The sequence below is a fragment of the Cervus canadensis genome, chromosome 21, assembly GCF_019320065.1.
Source record: "Cervus canadensis isolate Bull #8, Minnesota chromosome 21, ASM1932006v1, whole genome shotgun sequence".
Classification (NCBI taxonomy): Eukaryota; Metazoa; Chordata; class Mammalia; order Artiodactyla; family Cervidae; genus Cervus; species Cervus canadensis.
The window spans coordinates 4,560,421-4,580,343 of NC_057406.1; the positions used below are offsets into that span (position 1 = coordinate 4,560,421).

The 19,923-nt window shown below is 55.4% G+C and overlaps 1 protein-coding gene across 7 annotated transcripts in view; it reads right to left on the reverse strand.

Moving 5' to 3' along the window:
* ARHGAP8 (Rho GTPase activating protein 8) overlaps positions 1-19,923 on the reverse strand; it is a 47,632-nt gene that overhangs the window by 14,279 nt on the left and 13,430 nt on the right. For all 7 annotated transcript variants that reach the window (XM_043440633.1, XM_043440632.1, XM_043440635.1 and 4 more), the window contains exons 3-8: positions 17,808-17,963; positions 15,188-15,275; positions 9,662-9,793; positions 5,907-5,993; positions 3,706-3,804; positions 2,321-2,431 (exon numbers count right to left, since the gene is read on the reverse strand). In XM_043440633.1, coding sequence (XP_043296568.1) covers positions 2,321-2,431; positions 3,706-3,804; positions 5,907-5,993; positions 9,662-9,793; positions 15,188-15,275; positions 17,808-17,963 — 673 coding nt within the window. The remainder of the gene's footprint in view (positions 1-2,320; positions 2,432-3,705; positions 3,805-5,906; positions 5,994-9,661; positions 9,794-15,187; positions 15,276-17,807; positions 17,964-19,923) is intronic.

Genomic DNA, 19,923 nt, shown 5'->3' on the forward strand with positions numbered 1-19,923 from the left:
GCAATGCAGGAGATTTGGGTTCAATCCTGGGGTCGGGAAGATCCCCTGAAGGGAATGGCAACCCACTCCAGGTATTCTTGCCTAGAAAATACCACGGATGGAGGACCCTGGTGGGCTACAAAGAGTCGGACAAGACTGAGTGATTGAGACTTTGACACTTGCACTTTTCAAGGAGTGATTCTGAACAAGACGGGCAACCCAGAGAGTGCTGCTGGTCCTCAGGCAAGGCGCTGACGATGCCAATGCTGGCAGCCTTGCACGCCCACCCTGGACCCCAGATATCAGCTCACACCCAGCTCAGGACCAGGGCAGCAAACTCAGGGCTGGGCTGAAAGCACAGAGCCCACGGCAGAAGCCTCGGTAAAGCAGTCACTAGGGCCCTCCTCTGAGAGCCAAGTTCTCACCAGCGCTCCCCCGAGAGGGGGCCAGAGTCACAGCAGGTGTGTTCCAGGTCTTGCCTTCCTGGGGGTAGTTAGGGGGTAGCAGGGGTCACACCAGCACATCTTTACAATGTTTAAAAGCGGAAAAGGAAGTGCTGTTCGCTAAACTTTGCTCCAGATGTATTTATGGAGATCGTATATGAACATACGGTATATTCCCTTTTGTTGTTCAGTGCTGAGTCGTGTCCGACTCCTTTGCGACCCCATGGACTGCAGCGCGCCAGGCTTCCCTGTCCTTCACTATCTCCCAAATTTGCTCAAACTCACGTGCATTGAGTGGGTGATGCCATCTAACCGTCTCACTCTCTGCCGCCCTCTTCCCCTTTTGCCTTCAATCTTCCCCAGTCACTAAGTGCTCACAAAAAACCGATTTGAGGGAGCACCGCTGTGTGCGTGTGTCTGACTGTGGGGGGGCACTGACACCCCGCAGCCTAAGGCCACCCTGCCCGCCAGGCGGCGAGCGGCCACCTAAACTGAAATCAGTTCAAGGTAAATGAAGTGATAAACTCGGTGCCTCACCTGCACTGCTCAACCGTCACCTGTGGACAGTACGGGCCATGGCCACCATTGTAGAAGGTTCTGGAAAACAACGGTCCCTTTTGGCTGCTGGGACACACCCAAGGTGCCACTTCCGCCTCCTTACCTGGCCTGGGCACTGCCCAGAGCCTCCTCAGCTCCTGACCTTTCAGTGTCTTAACATCCAGCACGGGTCTTAAAGATCAGGGGATTTTTATATACAGACAGATCACACGGCATGTTCCGAACAAGAAACAACAAGTGAAGTTGGGCAGACTGCTCCCCAGGATCCACCACCCTCCAAGCCCTGGTTTTCCTACACGTCGTGCAGCTCAGACCCAACTCCCCACGGGGCTCGTACGGTTAAAACAACCCCTTCATCATCCGTCATTTCAGCTGCCTCACACCTGGCCAGGTGCCGGAAGCAGAGACTAGCAGGAGGACAAGGATCTCACCTCTGAGCAGGGCAAAGAGCCTGAAGGACTCCTCCCTGGCGCCTGCTCAGAGCTGGGCTGCAATGGAGGGAGGCCTTATATGCAGTCTAGAGCATCCGGGAAGGCTTCCTGGAGGAGGCACCACTCTGATGAGTCTTAAAAGGGACGAAGTTGGCCTGGACGGGAGGCCCAGAATCCTCTCCAAGGAGTAAAGATTAAAGATCACATCGTGAAAAAACTCATTGAGTTTAGAAATAGGGAAACAAGCTGAGAGGGGGTGTGAGCTCAAGGTTCACGTGGCTAATAAGGGTGAGATGAGGCAGGAAAGGAAGGATACACTGCGGGAACAACAGTCCTTAGAGCCCGGTGGCTGAGCCCCACAGGGGGTCACTCCCCACTTGGGCAGCCCCATGCCATGGGCGTCAGTGGGAGGGGCTCTGTGGTCACCCAAGGAAGCGGGCCAGCCAGACATCGTGTCCACCCTGCCTCCGTCACCACGAGAGGCCAACTGGAAACCAGCCCCTAAAGTTCCCTCCAGGACGTGACCTGCCCCGCGGCCGCTCCTGACCCCTTGGCCAGAGCAAAGCATGTGGCCAAGCTTCACGCGGGAAGTGATGGGAGGCATCCGGGCTGTGGCCTGGGGATACAGAACCAGAACTGCCCGCTGAGCAGTGATGCTGAAAACAGAGGCAAGGACCCCACCATCCCCACCCCCAGTCCCTCCTGCCCCACGGCTGGGTGCTGTGCACACAAGCACACAGACATACACAGTGGCGGCACTCTGGCCTCGTGGAAAGCTCACAGGTCAGTTTCCCCGAAGGCTTAAGCTCAGCTGCAGAGGCCGAGGTCTGGGGAGAACCCCTCACTGCCAGCACACGGATGCATCCCGCGGTCCCAGGAAACAAGGCAGACCCCGTCCCACTCACTTACTATTGCAAACTGACGCCGAATTGCTGGGTGGGCAGAGGGGGCCGCGGTGGGGGCGTCTTGGTGGGAGGGGGCAGCCTGCCGGCGTGCAGGTTCCGAAGCTCCTCGTCGTATCTGTGGAAACAACAGAAGCTCAGCTGTCAGCCGGCAGGGGTGCAGCCTCGGGCCCCAAGGTGCTGCCGGGTCACACGCCCCACAAGCATCTTCATCCCTTTTAAGACTCATCACAGCGGTACCTCCTCCAGGAAGCCTTCCCTGATGCTCTAGGGAGCATCTTGGGTCACACGCCCTTCAAGCATCTGCAGGATGGGACCCTGGGCGTCCCATCCTTCCAGGCCCACATCTCAGTCTTGCACACGCATGCACAGACACACGAGCCCTCACAAGCCCCTGTAGCCATGGGCATTCACACAAAAGCCAGCAAGAGCAATCCAACCTCTGTCAAACAGCCATCCTCTCCTGCCAACCCCTAGCTGACACTTTACCCACGTGTCTACACGAGAGCTTCCCTCTGCTGGAAAGGGATTCTTCCCTGAACTCTCGATCTAGCCAATGGTCCCTTCAAAACTCACTTCAGGAGTCACCTCCTCCTGGAAGCCTCCCCTGATATTCCTTCCTCACAAGTCCCCGCCCCAGCTGGGTTCAGCACCTCTTTCGGGGACTTGTGGCCCCATTACCCGAGAGTGTCCTGAGGGTGGACGCACTCCCTACGGCGCTCTATATCCCCAGCGCCTGCCATGGGACTTGGGGCCCAGAGGGAGGGAGCCACCTCCACTCTCCCTGCAGGGCTTCCTCAAAGGAGCCCCCCAGAGAGCGGGATGCAAAGGGCAGAAGGGCGTGGGGCAGGGCTCAGAGACTGGGCTCCATTTGGGCTGATGGAGGGGCCCTGGGCTGACCACACGCCTTCCTGGGCTCCCTCCCGCAACCTGAGCCCCTGTCGGAGGAGGGGACTGCTGCCTAGAAGACAAAGCAGCGGACCCATCAGCTAAACTTCCACCCAGAAGCACCAGGCCGGCGGTTCTGAGAACACCTGCCCCAGGCCTGGGAGTGTTTCACGCGCGTCATCCACACACCCCAGAAAGTCCCCCTCATTCTCTGCCCCGAAGCCAAACCGGCCAACACCACGGCAGCAAACAGAAGTTACCAGCGCGGCTTATTTGTTTAATCAGTTTTGCAGCGGCGGGTGAGAGAAACATCTCATCCGCGTATGTACACAGCCATCCCCGCTCGCCTCTCTGAGTCAGCAGTCAGCATCTTTTACGGCGCATCCTTGTGGAGGCAGCGGATTCAGGAACCGGATCTGGCCGTGCACACGAATGGAAATGAAGCTCTCAACGTGAGGGGAGGCTGGGGCGGGCGGATGTGGATGGCATAGCAGTCTCACTCACCGCAGAACCTCCTGGGGGATGCTCAGCTGGTCGTATTTGAGGTGTTCACGGAGCTCGCTCAGATAGTTGAAATAGGTGACTTTTTTCCCAAACTTGTGACTAAAAAAGAAAAAAGACAGAAGAAAGTTGGGAAAAAAAAAAAGATTAGGAGGCAGGAAAGAGGCCGGGAGGCCTGGGGGAGCGGGCTGCCGGGCGGGAGCCCTGGAGCAAACAGCGTGGCATTTTTCATATTAAAGAAGCATAAATGCTGACACCACCTAAACACAGAGCAGAGAGGAAGCAGCGCACATCTGGCAGATGCTCTGCTTTCATCAGACCTCAGATGCACCCAGCCTGCTGGAGAGCCTCATTGGCATAAAAATCAGTATCTGCCTCCAGGGTGAGTGGCTGGGAACCTGCGGGCCACACGCAGAGTGGGTCCCGGCGCCGGGCTTCTGGGGTCGGGGGCGGCTTCAGCTTCAAACATCCCACCAGGCTTCTCTCTACGAAGCTAGAGTCACATCCCCGCAACTGTGGGGACCAAGCAAGACACCCTCCCATTTCCATCTAGGACAGTCACTCTTGGGGCCCATGATGGCGTAAGGATGACGACGCAGACAAGCCCTGGCTGAAGCCACTTTCTTCCCGTCGAAAGTGGGGTTCCCTGATGCAAAGAGTGCGACTCTCTACACGAACCAGCCCACTGTCTGATGCCTGGTGGACGTTGCAGCCTGGGACCATTACTAACAACAAGACTCAGGACTTCCCTGGCGGTCCAGGGGTTAGGATGCTGAGCTTCCACTGCAGGGGGCGCAGGTTCGATCCCTGGATCAGGAACTAAGATCCTGCATGCCTCATGGCTTGGCCAAAAAAAAGTTTTTAAATTAAAAAAAATATATATTGGACTTCTCTGGTGGTTCAGTGGTAAGGAATCTGACTTCTAACGCAGGAGACACGGGTTCAATCCCTAATCTGGGAGGAACCCACATGCCTCAGGTCGACTAGGCCCGGGCGCCACGACAATTGAGCCTGTGCCCTAAAGCCCAGGAGCTGCAACTCCTACTAAAGCGCAAGCACCCTAGAGCCTGTGCAACAAGAGAAGCCACAGCAATGAGAAGCCCGCACATCACAACAGAGAGCAACCCCCACCGGCCTCAGCCAGAGAGAGCTGGAGCAGCGAGGGAGGCCCAGCACAGCCAAAAATAAGTAACTGATTAAAAAAAAAAGACCGAGCTTCAGTTTCCCCAACCGCAAAGTGAGGAGAAGCGGAGGACGCTGGGCCGGGTGAGAAGGTCCCTGCTGGGCCCAGACGACCCCCTGTGACACCACCCGCCCGCTCCGCTGCTTACAGCTTCACCGCTGTGTCCCTGACACCTGCACGGCTGGACGGATTTCACATGCACGAGTCAATGAGCTTGCACACGTCGTACGCTGCGAGACCATCCCACAAGCAGGTCACAACATGACCATCGCCCCTAGAGGCTTCCGTGTGCCCCTTGGCTGTGCGTGCGTGTGTGCACGTGCGTGGTGAGAACACTCGCCCTGAGGTGAGCCCTCTCTAGGACTTCTCCAGTAGGAGACACTGCGCCATCAGCCCAGGGTATCACCTCCCATAACCCAAGCAGCTGTCTTATCCCAGACCCACCGGAGCCCGGAGCCCGCGGGAGGCCGAGCCGCGGGCACCGGCTGCCCCCTAGTGGAGGAGAAAGAGGAGGCCCATCAGGTGCCCAGGCCCCCAGCCGTACCCGCCCAGCTTCTGGGGTGAGTGACACTCATCTTGAGCGGCACAGCGAGGCCAGGGGACCGAGCTGACCTGCACAAACCCTCCCTGCCCCGGAGAAGACAGCAGGGAGCTGGGCTCGGGCTGCCGGCACGCCACGTGCCTTTTCCAGATCCTACCCGCATCTTTTCCCTGTAAAGACTGGAACCGCAAGTATGACAGCTTTCCCGAGTTCTGGGAGTGCTCATGGGGAGTCCCTGACCTGAGGCGGTCTCAGGACCCCGACACAGATACATGATGTGGGTGCTCAGGAAAAGGGGGCTATAAAAGGTCAGAGCTGACCTCACTGGGGTCTCGAGCCGAGGCTCCTGTTCATGACCGTCAGCCCTGTGATCCGACACAGCCGGGGGGCGGGTGGTTACCCCAGAGCAGGACTGCCTGGGTGCCCGGATAGGCCGGGCTGTCTGACCCCGGGGAGACCCCCGCGGAGAGCGGCTCGTACCTGACAAGGGGCTTCAGGATGGTCCACAGGATTTTGATGAAGTTGGTGGGGTGCACGACATACAGGGCCTTCAGGTTCTTCTTGTACCTGAGGAGGGAGACGGAGGGGTCTCAGAGCACGCACACGGAGACACCCTGGGCTGGAAAACGAACTGCAGCACGGTGGCCTCGACGGTAAGTCTCAGAACCTTCCATTCCTTTTTTTTCCTTTTTTATATTTTATTTATCTACTTATTCGGCTGCCTTGGGTCTTCGTTGCAGCGTGCAGGCTTAGTTGCTCCACGGCATGTGGGATCTTAGTTCCCCGACCAGGAATCAAACCCGAGAACTTCAGCTTGGAAGGCGGATTCTTAAACCCTGGACCACCAGGACAGTCCCAACCTTGCGTTTCTGGACAGTCGATTTAAGGACATAGACGGAGAAAATGAGGACCCCATGCCCATCACTGGCAGTGTGCACATGGCACTTGACAGTTTGCAAGATCAGAGCCCCCCACTTATAGATGCTCACAGCGGGGCTGGGGGCGGGGACACACTGGCAACTTGGCAACAACCCCCGCTCTGTAGGGAACGGACCCGGGCGAGGGTGGAGCCGCGACCCCCCAACCTCCATCATGCGACAGCTCTAGGCATCCCCTTCAATGAGGCGCTTCTTAGCAGACTTCCCTTCCTCTTTCGTGATTAATTCAGTCCAGAGCCATCAGGCAGAGCCAAGAAGGCTGGCGTCCACCCAGGGCTGGAGGGAGGGGGTGGGCCCGCTGGGGTCTGTGACGCCAGTAAGGGGCTGGCAGCCTGGTGGGGAGGGGGTGTCCTAGAGGGAGAAGGACGTCCACACTTGGGTCGGCCAGGGACACCCTCAAGCCAGCTCTTCGCCTTTCAAAGAGCTGACTGCCAGAATTTCAGCCATTCGGGGAGCCAGCTGTGAAAAACAGCCGTTATTCAATAACATCAACTCACAATTAAGTAAATCATATGAAACACAAAGGTCACAACACAAATGGTCCAACCTCACTGATTCCTGATCACTCCATGACATTTACTATCTGCTGTGCCCCTGGGCTCCTTCGCCTGTTACATCCCAGGGGTGGGAGGACCCACAAGAAGGGATGGCCACCCATCTCCTCCCAGTTCCGTGTCCAGCGGGGCCACGTGGACCACTTGGACCTGGTCACAGTTGCAGGACTGACACCACGGGAATCTGCAAACATTACCCATCAGTCTCCCCAAGTCCCCGGGAGCTGATTAGTAAGGCAGACACAAGCGAGGGGGGTGGACAGAAAGTCCAGCACGAGGTGTCTATGCCCAGGCAGGCGGAGGACGGTGGGGGCTGAGAAGGGACCCGACATTTCCAACCAACTGTGGGAGCAAGCAGGGGGCAGCCACGGCGGCCTGGTGTGGGCATCAGTCCAGGGGACACGGGCAGGAGCTGTGTGGGGGCGGGGCAGCCCCAGCGGTAACAGAGCCTCAGCGAGTGAGAGGTGGCCTTGCAATTAGCCACAGGCAGGCCAAGTAAGAGCGGTGGATTCCCAGGTGGCACAGTGGTAAAGAATCCTCCTGCCAGTGCAGAAGACACAAAGAGACGTGGGTTCAATCCCCGGGTCTGGAAGATCCCCTGCAGGAGGAAATGGCAACCCACTCCAGTATTCTTGCTGGGAAATCCCATGGACAGAGGAGCCCGGCGGGCTACAGTCCGTGGGGTCGCAGAGAGTCAGACCCCACTGAGCGCCCGAGCACGCACAGAGGCAGTGGGAGCCAGGCTCTTACTGGTGGAGAAGAGATGTTACGAATGCAGGAAGGGGAAAACTCGAATGAGCCCTGGTGGGAAAGTACGGGAGCTAGTATAGATGTCGGTGTGAACACGCAGGTACCAGGAGAAACAGGTAAATGCAAACATGACCGACGTTGATGTGTGCATGTATATACGTGTGTGTATATGCACACACACACACCACAACTGTCCACTGACTCGCCTGCAAGCCGTGACAGCCCAACAGCAACTAACACACTGCTTCCAGGGCCGGGCTCCTAGGACCGCCCGCCCTTAACGGAACCGAGGCCCAGAGAAACGGCGGATTCCTGGGCTGGGTGTGCCCGCGTGTGCTAAGCTGCTTTTAGTCATGTCTGACTCTGTGACCCCATGGACTGTAGCCCGCCTGGCTCCTCTGTCCATGGGATTCTCCGGGCAAGAATACTGGAGTGGGTTGCCATGTCCTCCTCCAGGAAATCTTCCCGACCCGGAGATCAAGCCTGCATCTCTTACATCCCCTGCAGTGGCAAGCGGGTTCCTTACCACTAGCGCCACCTGGGAAGCCACCTGGAATGTGCCCGGAGCATCTCATTGTCCTAGAAAGTAAAGGAGGCGCTCGGAGGGACACAGGAGCCAGGCTGACGCTCACCTGGCCAAGTTTCAACAATTTGAGTGTTAGGATAAATATAGTCATGGATTATAAACTATTGAATAAAATGGGAGATCCCAAGTCCATACGGATATAAATAAACCAAAAGAGAAAGCTCCTCGATACAGTAAAATGCCAGCTAAGAGCCCCAGTCACCATTAGCCACCCATCTTAATAATAATTAAGCCAAGAAATGGCAAGGGAGGCAAAAGTTAGCACATGAAACGGATATTTATACAGTCTCAGAGTATCTCCCGAAGGAATATTAATTAATTACCAGAAAAAAAAAAACAAAAAACAGTCTTGTGATTCAGAAGGAGGAAGTTGCAGTGACTCTCAGGTGGTCCAAGGGCCCAGAGCACAGCTGTTACAAAGTCCATCCCTACAGGAAGGTGGGTTCTCTTAGGTGTCACCCACGCCAGGAGCACCGGCACCCCTAGAAGGGGGTCATGTACATTCCTGGGTGGATGGTTCTTCCTTAAAGGAGCAACCTGGCAGAACAGTTTGGAAGATGAGAAGTCAAAAGCAGAGAGAATAGAAAAAGATGCAGGAAACCCACTGTATCCTTGTAGTGATGTTGGTAACGGTGGACGGAAAATCTCTGCTGTATATTCGCATCCAATTCGATTTGGAGCTCAGCTTACATACCTCCACTGATGGGGAACTCACTACCTGTAGCAGGCACTCCACTGTTAGGTGGCTTTGAAGCCTAGGATGCCCCTCCTTTTGGCTTCCATCAAGCCAAGATCTATAATTCCACTCTTGCCCCCAGTCCATCTTTGAGGGAAGTGGGAGAAATGAAAGAAGTTCACTACCTTTCATTTGAAAATTTATCTGTTTTAGCTCAAGACAGTCATACACACATATCCTTCCACTGTCAGCCTGAGCTTATGGAAAAGATCTCTTTGAACATGCTATTTGCTTCTTCTCAAGAATCACGGGGCTTCCCAGGTGGTGCTAGTTGTAAAGAACCTACCTGCCAACGCAGGAGATGCAAGAGACACAGGTTCGACCCCTGGGTCAGGAAGATCCCCTGGAGAAGGAGAACGGCTACCCACTCCAGTATTCCTGCCTGGGAAATTCCATGGACTGAAGAGTCCGGTGGGCTACAGTCCATGGGGTCACAAAGAGTCAGACACCACTGAGCAGTCTTGCGTGGCTGCCCACCCCGCCCTAGATGACAGTGCTGGACAGAGGCCCCTGGCCCTGAGGGGTGGGCACCCCAGTGCCCCGCCTGGCCCTCGGGGTCCTGCCCTCACCCACTGCACAGCCAGAAGCCCTCCTGTCACCTGAGCCTCCCCCTCACTCAGCTGGACACCTGCGGTTCCCCTTCACCCCGCCCAAGGCTGGAGGGCACCCACCTCCTGTCAAACTCCTTGTAGGCGCTCTGGAGCCAGCGTAGGGACGGCTTGTTCTGGCTGGCCAGCCCGTAGTGGAAGTAGACGATGGTGTAATCGCTCTCCACGTACTGGTCCAGCGTGTACTTCAAATACCTGGGCACGGAGCACAGGAAATGGCTGTGAACATCTCACATTGATGGAAACCAAATATGCCTTCCCCGTTACGGAGCTGTGGGCACCCAGCGGGTGCCAGCACCGGGGCATGCGGCGTGCTTCCAGGCCAACGATGAGAATCCGCCTGCAGCGGGCCTGGTCCTCATTCCTTCCTCGCTCTTGTTTGGCTCTGCTGTGCTGCTTGCGGGCTCTTGTGTGTCATCTGGGAGCTTAGTTCCCTGACCAGGGATCGAAAACACGCCCCTGCATTGGGAGCATGGAGTTTTAACCACTGAACTGCCTGGGAAGTCCCCTCTTCTCATTTCTTAGGTGATAACTAAAGCTCAGAGATGTTAAGTAGCTTACCTAACTTTTCCCTCCCTCCACAGCCAGGGAGTGGATGTGATGGCTTGAAAGTGGCCCCCAAAAGACTTCCAATGTCAAATCCCCAGAACCCACGATTGTGGCCTTACTTGGAAAAGGCTCTTAGTAGACGTGATTAAGACAAGGCTCATCAGAGCTGTTAATCCTGGATTATCCAGATCAGTTCAGTTGCTCAGGTGTGTCCGACTCTTTGCGACTTCATGGACTTCAGCATGCCAGGCCTCTCTGTCCATCACCAACTCCTGGAGTTCACTCAAACTCATGTCCATTGAGTTGGTGAGGCCATCCAACCATCTCATCCTCTGTCGTCCCCTTCTCCTCCTGCCCTCAATTTTTCCCAGCATCAGGGTCTTTTCAAATCAGTGAGCTCTTCGCATCAAGTGGTCAAAGTATTGGAGCTTCAGCTTCAGCATCAGTCCTTCCAATGAACACCCAGGACTGATTTCCTTTAGGATGGACTGGTTGGATCTCCTTGCTGTCCAAGGGACTCTCAAGAGCCTTCTCCAACACCACAGTTCAAAGGCATCAATTCTTCAGCACTCAGCTTTCTTTATAGTCCAACTCTCAAATCCATACATGACTACTGGAAAAACCATAGCCTTGACTAGACAGAACTTTGTCTGCAAAGTAATGTCTCTGCTTTTTAATATGCTCTCTAGGTTGGTCTTAACTTTTCTTCCAAGGAGTGTCTTTTTATTTCATGGCTGCAGTCACCATCTGCACTGATTTTGGAGTCCCCGCAAAATAAAGTCTGCCACTGTTTCCACTGTTTCTCCATCCTTTTGCCATGAAGTGATGGGACTGGATGCCATGATCTTTGTTTTCTGAATGTTGAGCTTTAAGCCAACTTTTTTCACTTTCATCAAGAGACTCTTTAGTCCTTCTTTACTTTCTGCCATAAGGGTGGTGTCATCTGCATATCTGAGGTTATTGATATTTCTCCCAGCAATCTTGATTCCAGCTTGTGCTTCATCCAGCCCAGCGTTTCTAATGATGTACTTTGCATATAAGTTAAATAAGCAGGGTGACAACATATAGCCTTGATCGACTCCTTTTCCAATTTGGAACCAGCCTGTTCCATGTCCAGTTCTAACTGTTGCTTCCTGACCTGCATACAGATTTCTCAAGAGGCAGGTCAGGTGGTCTGGTATTCCCATCTCTTTCAGAAATTTCCACAGTTTATTGTGTTCTACACAGTCAAAGCAAGAATCCCTTAGAAGAAATAGAGTAGCTGTCATAGCCAACAAGAGTCTGAAATGCAGTACTTGAATGCAGTCTCAAAAACGACAGAATGATCTCTGTTCGACTCCAAGGCAAACCATTCAATATCATGGTAATCCAAGTCTATGCCCCACCAGTAATGCTGAAGAAGCTGAAGTTGAACAGTTCTATGCAGACCTACAAAGACATTCTAGAATTAACACTCAGAAAAGACGTCCTTTTCATTATAGGGGACTGGAATGCAAAAGTAGGAAGTCAAGAAACACCTGGAGTAACAGGCAAATTTGGCCTTGGAGTACAGAATGAAGCAGGGCAAATTAAAAAAAAAAAAAAAAAATAGAGTTCTGCCAAGGGAATGCATTGGTCATAGCAAACACCCTCTTCCAACAACACAAGAGAAGACTCTACACATGGACATCACCAGATGGTCAACACCAAAATTAGATTGATTATATTCTTTGCAGCCAAAGATGGAGAAGCTCTATACAGTCAGCAAAAACAAGACCAGGAGCTGACTGTGGCTCAGATCATGAACTCCTGATCGCCAAATTCAGACTTACATTGAAGAAAGTGGGGAAAATCACTAGACCATTCAGGTATGACCTAAATCAAATCCCTAAGGATTATACAGTGGAAGTGAGAAATAGATTTAAGGGACTAGATCTGATAGACAGAGTACCTGATGAACTATGGACAGAGGTTTGTGACATTGTACAGGAGACAGGGAGCAAGGCCATCCCCATGGAAAAGAAATGCAAAAAGGCAAAATGGCTGTCTGAAGAGGCCTTACAAATAGCTGTGAAAAAAAGAGAAGAGAAAAGCAAAGGAGAAAAGGAAAGATATACCCATTTGTATGCAGAGTTCCAAAGAATAGCACAAAGAGATAAGAAAGCCTTCCTCAGCAATCAATGCAAAGAAATAGAGGAAAACAATAGAATGGGAAAGACTAGAGATCTCTTCAAGAAAATTAGAGATACCAAGGGAACATTTCATGCAAGCATGGGCTCAATAAAGGACAGAAATGGTATGGACCTAACAGAAGCAGAAGATATAAAAAGAGAGTAGCAAGAATACACAGAAGAACTGTACAAAAAAGATCTTCATGACCCAGATAATCACGATGGTGTGATCACTCACATAGAGCCAGACATCCTGGAATGCAAAGTCAAGTGGGCCTTAGGAAGCATCACTACGAACAAAGCTAGTGGAGGTGATGGAATTCCAGTTGAGCTATTTCAAATTCTAATAGATGATGCTGTGAAAGTGCTGCACTCAATATGCCAGCAAATTTGGAAAACTCAGCAGTGGCCACAGGACTGGAAAAGGTCAGTTTTCATTCCAATCCCTAAGAAGGGCAATGCCAAAGAATGCTCAAACTACTGCACAATTGCACTCATCTTACACGCTAGCAAAGTAATGCTCAAAATTCTGCAAGCCAGGCTTCAATAATATGTGAATCGTGAACTTCCAGATGTTCAAGCTGGACTTAGAAAAGGCAGAGGAACCAGAGATCAAATTGTCAACATCTGCTGGATCATCGAAAAAGCAAGAGAGTTCCAGAAAAACATCTATTTCTGCTTTATTGACTGCCAAAGACTTTGACTGTGTGGATTATCCGGGGGGGTGGTGGGGGACTGGGGGGGCACTAAATGCAACCTCTCATATCCTGGTAAGATGGCTCAAAAGAGGGAAAGTCACAGAGCGGAGTGAGCCACGTGAAGACAGACGCAAAGCAGAGAGCAATGCGGCCTGGCGGCCGGGAGGGTGTGAAATCGCCGAGAGCCACCCCAGCAGAAGCTGCAAGAGGCAAGAAATGTTCCCCTGCTGGAGGCGAAGCTTCCCCTGGGGGGCCTGCTGGAAGCTTCCCCTGGGGGGCCTGCGGCCCCGCTGACAGGACACCGTGCCTTCAGACTCCCGGCCCCCGCGACTAGGGGAGAATCAGTGTGCTGCTTTACACCACTCAGCGTTTGGTGATTTGTTGCAAGGGCCACAGGAAACTGACACAGTGGATGAACTGGGATTCAAACCCAGGACTAACTCAGCCCCTCCGCTTCAGACTCCTTGCTGTCCGGCTGTCTGTCTAGAAGCAAGTGATTCCTCCTTTTCAGATTCGCTCCTAGCACGCTTTCTCTTGGGCTTCCCAGGTGGTGCTAGTGGTAAAGAATCCATCTGCCAATGCAAGGGACGTGGGTTAGATCCCCTGGGTCAGGAAGATCCCCTGGAGGAGGAAGTGGCCACCCACTCCAGTATTCTTGCCTGGAGAATCCCATGGACAGAGGAGCCTGGCAGGCTACAGTCCACGGGGCCACAGAGAGTTGGACACCACTGAACATGCAGACAGACGTTTTCTTTTCACTGGAAAGCAGACCCGCTTCTGTCCTTTGACCGCGCTCCACAGGATAAGCTCTACAAATCCCGCCACCACTCTCCAGGCTGCAGGGCGCGCCTCTTCCCGGCCTGCGCACGTGACCTGCCTGAGAAGCCCTCGTCCAGCCACCTGCACTGGAGCTGCAGATGGAGCGCTCCTGACCCCGTCAGCAATCTGCCTCGCGACGTCCAGCTGGTTTGGCCAGGTTCTCTCACCTCGAGTGGTCTGAGACATTCATCATCTAGAAGCATAGCCCGTGATTAATCTGCCCCGGCGCTCCAGGAATTCAGGCACGGCTTCTCTGAGCCGGTGGTGGGACCACAGCCGCCTTCCCTGGGAGCCTGGCAAACACAGCCTGAAAGAGCCCAGGGGCTGTTCTATCTGCAGCAGCTGGTGGAGGATCCTTTAACAAACTAGTGGATGCCTGGGGTCCCAGGAATTCTCACGAAACAAGCAGCCCAAAGGCTTCTGGACTCGTCTACAATCCAACTGTGCCTTCGTTCACTTGGGAGTTTGGGGCTCCAGGCCACAGTGGCGGCTTTGAGCTGTGGCTGGGCTTTCTCAGTCAAGAGAAAAGTGGATCTGGAAGCAGTGATGGTGGAGTTAAGGCCGCCGAGCCGTCCCAGCAGTGGGCGAGCCCGCCTTGGGCCAGACTTCGCTCCTCTGTCCCTCACAAGGGGACACAGACATTCCCAGGGACGCCCAGCGCCGGGCCGGGGCTTGACCAAGTGAGTGAAGAGCCATTGGCACGTGGCCGGAGAGGAGAATCTGACGGCTGAGCAGAAAATGCCAGGGACATGGTGTCCAGGAAAGTCACACAGGCCTGGCAGGTAACCTGGGCGGGGACTTGGCCCCCAGCAGGACCCGCTGGGCGGGAGGGCACTTCGCTCGATTTCAAGCAGCTTCGGTGGCCTCAGCATTCAGCTTTCTCCTCCCCGGGTGGAGCCTCTCACCAGACCCGAGGTCGCCTGCTCACTGGGGCGACTCTGGGCAGGAGCTTTGCAAAGGGGACCACGCCAGCTCTCCCGACGCTCTCGGGGTCCAGCCAGGGAGGGGGCCCCGGGGCCAGTGCGGCCGCACAGAGAACAGGGACAGGATGCAGGACGAGGCCACCGCGGGTCAGGGGCAGTGGGGAGGGGCTGCCTCCCGAGTGGACACAGAGGGCCGCCTGCGTGGCTTGGACGGGGGTCAGGCATCGGTCCTGCGGGGGGGACTGTCCCCTGGCACTGACGACACCCCCTCAGGGACCCAAGAGTCCGTCAGTGTCTGTTAGCCTTTGACCCTGAGCATCCACTCTGTGCTGAGAGTGACGGAGAGGCACCTGCCCAGGGAGAGGGACGCACGTGGGGGAGGGGAGGGTGGCGCCTACGGAGGAGGGACGGGGGGGAAGGGGGGGCATGCAGGGCACAGGACAGACTTACTCCAGCAGCCGCCTGTGGTTGAGCTCGTGGGAGGGGGGCATCCGGCAGCAGCAGAACGTGACGACTCGTCTTCCGAAGCGGTCCTCCCCTGAGGGGCAGACGGGTGTGAGCCCGGGTCCTGGCCTGACACCAGAGGCCGAGGTCTCCCGCCACGCCCTCCAGCCATCACCAAAGACGGCCTCCGTCCAGCCTGCCCGTCAGAGGCGCGGGCAGCCGGGGTGAGGGGGCGGCATCACCTGCCAGGTGGGTGCTGCTACTTGAGGCTCTGGGTGCCTCGGCCAAAGTCGCTGTCACCACCGCCTGCGCCCCAGAGCACACACTTGCTGAGCCCGGGGCTCAGACAAGGTCCCACAGTCATTTCCTGACTGCCGGAAGGACTGGTTACAGGAAGACTGTGCGTCTGTGCTCAAGTCGTGTCCGCCTCTTTGCGACCCATGGACTGTAGCCCGCCCGGCTCCTCTGTCCCCGGAATCCTCCAGGCAAGAGTACGGGGGGTGGAGTGCCATGTCCTCCTCCAGGGGATCTTCCCGACTCGGGGATCGAACCCGCATCTCCTGCATGGGCAGGTGGATTCTTTACCGCTGAGCCACCCGGGAAGCCCCATAGGAAGGTTGTCAGAAAGCAGAAAGGTGCCCTTCCAGAACTGTCCGTGACTCTGAACTCACTGTAACTCACTGTAAACAAGTATTTACAGCTGCTGTCAGATGTTTACTTAAAGTAAGAAGAAATGACAGCAGAGCATCTTCTTTCCTCCAACCACCCCGCCCCAGCTCTCAAAGGCAACGCGTCAAGCTCTCACGCCCGGCCGGGATGGCTGTTTGTTATTTAGGGCACATCCGCTTCTCCCAGGAGCCCGAGAGCCACTCCGACCTTCAGAATGCAAGAGTCATTTTGGTTGCCAAAGACAGCAGCCTTTTCACAGGTTCCTTGAGAATTCTGGTCATGGCTTCTGTTTGTTTAGAAGGCGCTTGTTGAAAGGGCTGTCGGGGGCCCAGGCATTTATCTGCTTCCCTTGCCAGCTGGGCATTTCCGTCTGGGCACAAACCCTTCGATGGCTGTGCCTGGAGGTACAGAGTGTTTTCCAAACAATGTTTCTAGCATCATGGTGGCCAGGCTCCACGGCTCACCTGAGCCTGTGCTCACCTGCGAGAGGGAGGAAAGGGACCACTTTGCTCCTGAAGATGTGACCTGTTTTGTGTGGCGACTGGAGGAATAGGGAATTAATGCCCCTGGTGCTGAAAGAGAAGGTCGACCTCCACGCGGAGATGTCAGTATAGGCACCAGACCAAGTGGAGAGTCTCGGGGATGTGCTGAGTGATTGGTCAACGGGAGGCCAGGCCAACACACACTCACTGCGGGCTCATTGTGCGCCCAGCTCTAGAGAGAAAAGGCCAGACATGGTCCCCACTGGTCCACGGTCCATGGTCCACGGTCGAGGGGAAAGGACAGTCAGTGACAGGGTGCTGGGGGTCTTAGCTCAGCTCTGCGATCCCCTCTCTGAAAACCTTCAAGGGCTCCAGCAGCCACATCCATCTCTGCAGGGACTTCCCAGGTGAGGAGGGCGCTTCCTCCACAGACTGGCCCTCACTTCAGACACCAGCTATACGTCAGGGGTCACCAGGCCTCCGTACTTCTGTCCAGCTGCCTACAAATTCTGAGGTTCCCACTTCCCCCCTCACAACTGATTGTTCATTGGCTCACAGAACTCTGGAAAGTGCTGGACTTTAATCAGCTTTATTATAAAGGATACAAGTCAGAACCAGGCAAGAGGGGAGACCCACTGGGGAGTCAGGCAGCCCTGGGCCAGCCTCTCTGCTCCTTGGCAACATGGGGATAAGAGACCTGACTTTGGGGGGAACAGGAAGACCTGCACCCATAATTGGAATAAAGCCTTGCTGAGCTGGCACACAGCAGGTGCTCAATAAAGGTGACCCGTTAATTACCACATGCCCAGAAGGATGGTGGGTGCGTGCAGGTGTGCTGTTTCATCGGCAGGTGAGAAAAACCGGGATCCAGAGACACCAGGTGAGTGTCAGAGTTGAGCTCCTGCTCACAGCTGGCTGGCTTCCGGGGCAGCACCCCCAGGCCGGCCTCCTCTGCCCCTAACGTTCCCTCCTATGAAGGAGGCCGTCACAGCCCTGAAGCCCCCGCAGCCCTGAGGAATCTCCAGGACCCCCGGGCTCCCGCCCACTGAGCAGCCGCCGGGCGTCTGCGTCAACCACCCCCATCAGGATGAGTCAAGGCCCTCCCGCTCGCCAGCGACACAGGCCGGCGTATGGAAAACAGGCTTCAAAATGATGTCATATGGGAGGAAATGAAAACTATCAATAAAACGCAAACTCTACAAGGGACCAGTTTAATTCACGACCCCGTCCTCCCCTCGCTGGTTCACAACACAACATCGCTCACGGTCTCTGAGACGGAGAAGCCCCGTTCCTGCAGAAAGAAACGAGTCCCGTGCCGCGAACCGTGACATGCCCTCCACCATCCATCGGTTAAAATGCATAGTAAAGGCTCAGCGACCTCCCGGGACCAGCGCGGGGGCGTGTCTGAGTTTTAAGGTGGCTAAGCTTTTACTCCGGGAGTGAAAGCGGATTCCGGCCGCCCCGCGGGGCCTCACCTGCCACCTGCAGAATGCCGTGTCGGGCCACGTCATAGAAGGGGTGGTTCATGCTCAGCTCAGGGTCCGGGCCAGCCGGGGGTGCCACGGAGGGGGCCGCCGAGGGCCTTCTCGCTGCACGAAGGGCGGCGGCCTCCTCCTCATCTCTCTGCAGCTCTGCGACAGACGGCAGGGTTAGGGGAGGTCACTGCGTTCCCCAGGAAGGAGGACAGCGAGGGAGCCGCCTGAAGCCTTTTAACAGGACGTGAACCTCGCCTTGCTGTGCACCCACTATGTGCCCACCCTGTGCACCCACTATGCACCCATCTCTGCTGTGTACCCACCACGTGCCCACTTGATGTACACCCACTACATACCTACCTCTGCTGTGCACCCACTATGCGCCCACTCAGTGTGGACCCACTACACGCCCATCTCTGCTGTGCACCCACTACACGCTCACTCAGTGTGGACCCACTACACGCCCATCTCTGCCGTGCACCCACTATGCGCCCACTCACTGGGCCCGCATTATGTGCCTGTCTCTGCTGTGTACCCACTATGTACCCACCCACTGCACGCCCACTCGCTGTGCACCCACTATGTATCCACTCGCTGTGCACCCACCACATGCCCACTTGATGTGCACCCACTACATGCCTACCTCTGCTGTGTACCCACTACACGCCCATCTCTGCTGTGCACCCACTATGTGCCCATCCCTGCTGTGCACCCACTATGCGCCCACTCAGTGTGGACCCACTACACGCCCATCTCTGCTGTGCACCCACTATGTGCCCATCCCTGCCGTGCACCCACTATGCGCCCACTCAGTGTGGACCCACTACACGCCCATCTCTGCCGTGCACCCACTATGTGCCCATGTGCGCCACTCAGTGTGGACCCACTACACGCCCATCTCTGCCGTGCACCCACTATGTGCCCATCTCTGCTGTGCACCCACTACGCGCTCACTCAGTGTGGACCCACTACACGCCCATCTCTGCCGTGCACCCACTATGCGCCCATCTCTGCTGTGCACCCACTACGCGCTCACTGTGTGGACCCACTACACGCCCATCTCTGCCGTGCACCCACTATGCGCCCACTCACTGGGCCCGCATTATGTGCCTGCCTCTGCTGTGTACCCACTATGTACCCACCCACTGCACACCCATTCGCTGTGCCCCTACTATGTGCCCACCTCTGCCGTGCTCAGTACACAGCACCATGGAAAGAGTAAAATGACCCCGGGGGCTGGACACTGTCCTCCGCACTGGCAGCGGGGGTGACTGGGGCTCAGAGGAGAGAACGACCCTGGGGTCACACTGCCAGTTGGCAGCAAGGTGTGGCCCTGAGCCTGATTTCCCAGCTCTGAATTCTGACTGAGGCCCTTCCTGAGAGATGCGGACACTGGTGGCCGGCAGGAAGCCGTGGCTGGGGTGAAGGGCAGCAGCTGGGGTCCCTGTGCTATGAGGCAGGAAGAAAGGGCTGCCTTCCAAAGTTTAGTTTTAGTACAGAAGGTTCCTTCATACAAAAAAATCCAGGTTCCTTCAGAAATGTTTTCAGTTGGAAAAAGAGCGGGAACTTCAAATTTTGGGTGAGGGTAGACTTCAGTCTCCAGATACACTGGATGAATAGTGTGACCACAGAATTTAAGTCTACCCAGAAACCCATGATATGACCTCGTTTGGAAACAGTGTCTTTAGAGATGAAATGAGTTAAAGTGAGGTCACACTGGATTAGGGTGGACCTTAAATCCAATGCCATGTCCTTACAAGAAGAGGAAAAGGGCTTCCCTGGTGGTGCAGTGGTTAAGAGTCCTCCTGCCAATGCAGAGGACACAGGTTCAGTCCCTGCTCCAGGAAGATCCCACGTGCCTCCAGGCAATTAAGCCTGTGCCCACAGCTACTGAGCCCCTGCACCGCAACTACTGAGGCCCACGTGCCTAGAGTCTGTGCTCCACACGAGAGCAGCCACCCCAGCGGGAGGCCCACACACTGTAACGAGGCGTGGCCCCCGCTCACCGCAAGTAGAGAAAGCCTGCGAGCCGCAGTGAAGACCCAGCACAGCCAAAACTCAAAATAAATAAATCTTAAAAAAAAAAGAAGAGGAAAGGACACAGAGACCCAGAGAG